This window comes from Austrofundulus limnaeus, unplaced genomic scaffold (assembly GCF_001266775.1).
Source record: "Austrofundulus limnaeus strain Quisiro unplaced genomic scaffold, Austrofundulus_limnaeus-1.0 Scaffold137, whole genome shotgun sequence".
NCBI classification, from domain to species: domain Eukaryota; kingdom Metazoa; phylum Chordata; class Actinopteri; order Cyprinodontiformes; family Rivulidae; genus Austrofundulus; species Austrofundulus limnaeus.
In genome coordinates this window covers 80,058-83,764 of record NW_013952539.1, presented here as the reverse complement: position 1 = coordinate 83,764, position 3,707 = coordinate 80,058, and the positions used below count along the sequence as shown (strand labels likewise).

Genomic DNA, 3,707 nt, shown 5'->3' with positions numbered 1-3,707 from the left:
TCTGTTTCAGTCAGACAGAACCAACAAGAAGGAAGTAAAAAGTAAAGAATTAGAGAAAAAAAATGTTAAATATAAATAAATTCTACTTATAATAAATTAATAATAGTTTTACCTCTGAAAATCAAATTTTATTCTTTAATCTATTTTCCTCATTCAGCGACCCAATAAATTTCTGTTATGTTTCATGTAGGAGAAATACACTTTTTTTTCAGTCAGTATTTAATACAGCTGGCAAAATGTGCTTCTGTTTTTTAATTCAGCAGTTCATAAAAAACTTCATGCCATGAAAAGACCCTCTTGATTCAAGAGAAAACTCTGGTGTTTAAGAAAATGGCTGCTTATCAATTAATTGTTAGTCAGACTATAAGATAAATCAACTTTAGATTAATTCATTAATCGATAACTTGCATCCCTAATTTATACAGGAATGAAATAAATTTATACCTACTTGTATTTATGTAATTAAACGTTTTAATGATTTGGCCGATTAATCGATCAATCGAAAAAAAAATATTGACAGATTAATCGATTATTAAAATAATCATTAGCCCTAGAGTTTTAGCACCCAAAAAACTCAAAGCTCAACATTGTCAGAGAATCAAATAATAATAAATAAACATCTAGCAGGGGCAAAAGTGATGAAAAAGGTCCACTAAAAGGCTGCTAGAAATATTTTCTCCTGTCCCCTTATGCCCAAGAGCTGTTAGCTTGTTTCCCTCATTTATCTTTGATTCTTCAAACAGAGATCTGTCATAAAACTTGCCTGATTGAATAAATTCATAAAACAAACTAGGATTTGTTGTAAAGTCTGACATAACAATCATGAACATGTTTTTATTCTGATCAGATTAAGTGTGAGTTACACAGAAGGATGTAGTTATGATGTGTGTGACGGCTGCAGGCTGCTGAAGGACGCTGTGCAGGATCCGGCCTGGGGTCGGCGCTATGAGCAGGTGCTGGGAGCCTTGCTGTGTCTGTGTGGAAGCAAGCTGAGAGCAGAGCTGGACAAACAGACTCAGCTCGTCAATCTGCTGGGAGTCGTAGCCGAGAGGGTCCGACAGGCTGGTGGATCGGCACGTCAGGTCAGTCTGTTTTTTTTTTTTTTTTTTGTGCCACTTTGTCGTGCACTTGTTGTTGTCGCTGTTGTTTATGCTTAACGTTTATTTTGTTTGTGTTGGTTTGCATTTAGGTCGCGCTTCAGGAGGGTCTTGAAAATGTTCAGAACTTTTTCCACAGAAACAGCTGCCGACTGCCTCTTAGCCCCAGCCTGGTGGCTAAAGAGCTCAACATCAAGGTAGGTTATAAATGGCAAGAGAAAAACTGCAGCTTTTAAAGGGGGGAGGGGTATTGTGCAAAATAGAGTTTTTTTTTTTTTTTTTTTAGCTTTATATCATGTTTTAAAATCTCCCTCATTAGAAACTCATGCTTTGACTCATTCATGCATGTTTGAGAAATCCTTGAGTCTCCTGTGGTAGCCATGTGGAGCTGCCTAAACACTTGCTGGTACAAAGCTCCGCCTATTTACACAAAGCCCCTCCCTGGAGCTCAGTTTGCAGCTGAACTCCTTGTTTTTCATCTTTTTGTTTTTACAGCAAAACGTAAATCTACCAAAGGTTGTAAACGACATAAAGCATTGTTGTGTAGATGTGCTGAAGTGGGAGTGCCTGAAATGGTAGGAGGTTCTTAAAGAGACAGAAGCCAATTTCAAGACATTTAGATAGGCTATGGTGCAGTCAAGTATTGCTATATAAAGCACTTTTATAACAACTGAAGGTAACAGTTATTTGTTTATGGTATTGAATTGAACTATGTGCCTAGAAAATACATAATACCCCCCTTTTTAAATTATTGTTTATAATTGAGCTCAGGTAAATACAACTGTCTCCTCGCTACAAACATCTGAATTTACAAAAGGCTGATTGTTCTTAATTCTTCCCATTAACTGTCAATATAAAAACACAAAAGAATTGCTGATTTAGCTGAATTTTGGGCATTAAGTCTTTATTATAACTTGTATATAGTATCTTTGTAACATAAGGCTATTATTACTTGGCTCAAGAGGAATAGTAGGAGGTAACAGAAAACATTTATTGGTGTCTAGGTAATATTTTAGCTTTCTTTGTGGTTCATCGACCTGCAGGCATTTAGAACACTGTTACATTTTAATTAGTGATTAAACATAGAACTCCCAGTGATTTATAGATGTGTTTTCTGTAACTCTATTAGAAAAGTGTCACTTTCATACAGCCACATCAGTGTGAGTTTATCACAGTATCTGATCTGATAGATTCCATTTAGAATAAAAAAAATACTATATGATTATGTTTTCTGGCTTAAATACATAATTGATTATAAAAAAAGAAACAAAAAGTAAAGTGTTTCTGACAGGACGATGGGTGCAGTGTAAAATAATCCTGCTTGTGTTTTCGTAGGCCTGCTCCTTCTTCAGCTCCAACGCAGTTCCGCTCAAACTGGCCCTGATCAACGCAGACCCTCTGGGAGAGGAGATCAATGTCATGTTTAAGGTGATGGAAAACTACTAAGAACTTCCTGCACTTGCATTTCTTGTGTATCGAACACAAACACGCTCCATCAGTTTAAGGCCAGGGGATGTCATCAAGTTCACCCAGGCTTTGTTGTAACGGTTTCCCTGCAGCTTCGCCTGCACACGGCTCCCCCTGGTGGATCAATTCAAAGCCAGTAATTATTTCCACTCTGTGCTTTCTGTCTCTTAAACGTGTCTGTTTTTCTTCCAGGTGGGAGAAGATCTGAGGCAGGACATGTTGGCTCTTCAGATGATTCGCATCATGGATCGCATCTGGCTGCAGGAGGGTCTGGACCTCCGTATGGTCAACTTTAAATGCATCTCCACTGACAAGGATAAAGGTAACAGGAGCCCATCTTTAATGTAAGAGCAGACAGGTTGACACAATTTTTTATATTTGCACAGTTACAGTTAGTATCTTAATTTTCCTGCTTTTGTTTGCAGAAACGTAGCACAGCCCCACTATAAAGAGTTGGAGGATTATATGTTTTGGCTCGCCGTGTGTTGATTAAAATGTCTTGTTTAGGTATGGTGGAGCTGGTGCCATCCTCTGACACCCTGAGAAAGATTCAGGTGGAATATGGTGTGACTGGATCTTTTAAAGACAAACCTCTGGCAGAATGGCTCCGCAAATACAACCCTGCTGAGGAGGAATATGAGAAGGTACGCACAAAGATTAGCTTTGTACTTAGGCTTAAAACACAAACTCAGAATTATCAAAGGAGTGTAGATTTTATATCCATAATATTCTTCTGTCAGTCTTTTAAATGAATTATTATGTAGTTCTGAGTGGAAATGCAGAAACACTGAAGCCATTTTGTCCGTTTCTCCAAACTTAGGACACACAGTTCAACAGCAAATGGTTTGACTTTTATAAATGCATAACTTCTGAACCTAAACGTTTACTGCAGACAGTCTAAACTTTATTTAATTCTTATACATGATATGATGCATCAATGTGCATATTAAAACTGTCATTGTTCAGTGATGATTTCTAGTTCTTAATAGTTGTTTTTGAACATAACACCAATTTTTATGACCCCTTTTTATGTGATCAATGTGCCTCATGCAAGAACCGTTCGTACGCACAGATTTGTTCTTAAGTTGTGCGTACGAGTGATTTAGGAGAATTTGTGGCATTCACCAATGATTTCGTATTCTA

The 3,707-nt window shown here is 37.3% G+C and overlaps 1 protein-coding gene across 1 annotated transcript in view; it reads left to right on the top strand.

The window, feature by feature from the left end:
• Positions 1-3,707, top strand: part of pik3c2a (phosphatidylinositol-4-phosphate 3-kinase, catalytic subunit type 2 alpha) — a gene marked incomplete at its 5' end in the record, with an annotated part of 43,518 nt that overhangs the window by 23,779 nt on the left and 16,032 nt on the right. Inside the window, 5 exon segments of the mRNA XM_014015981.1 lie at positions 902-1,082; positions 1,190-1,294; positions 2,433-2,525; positions 2,757-2,886; positions 3,072-3,208. Coding sequence (XP_013871435.1) covers positions 902-1,082; positions 1,190-1,294; positions 2,433-2,525; positions 2,757-2,886; positions 3,072-3,208 — 646 coding nt within the window.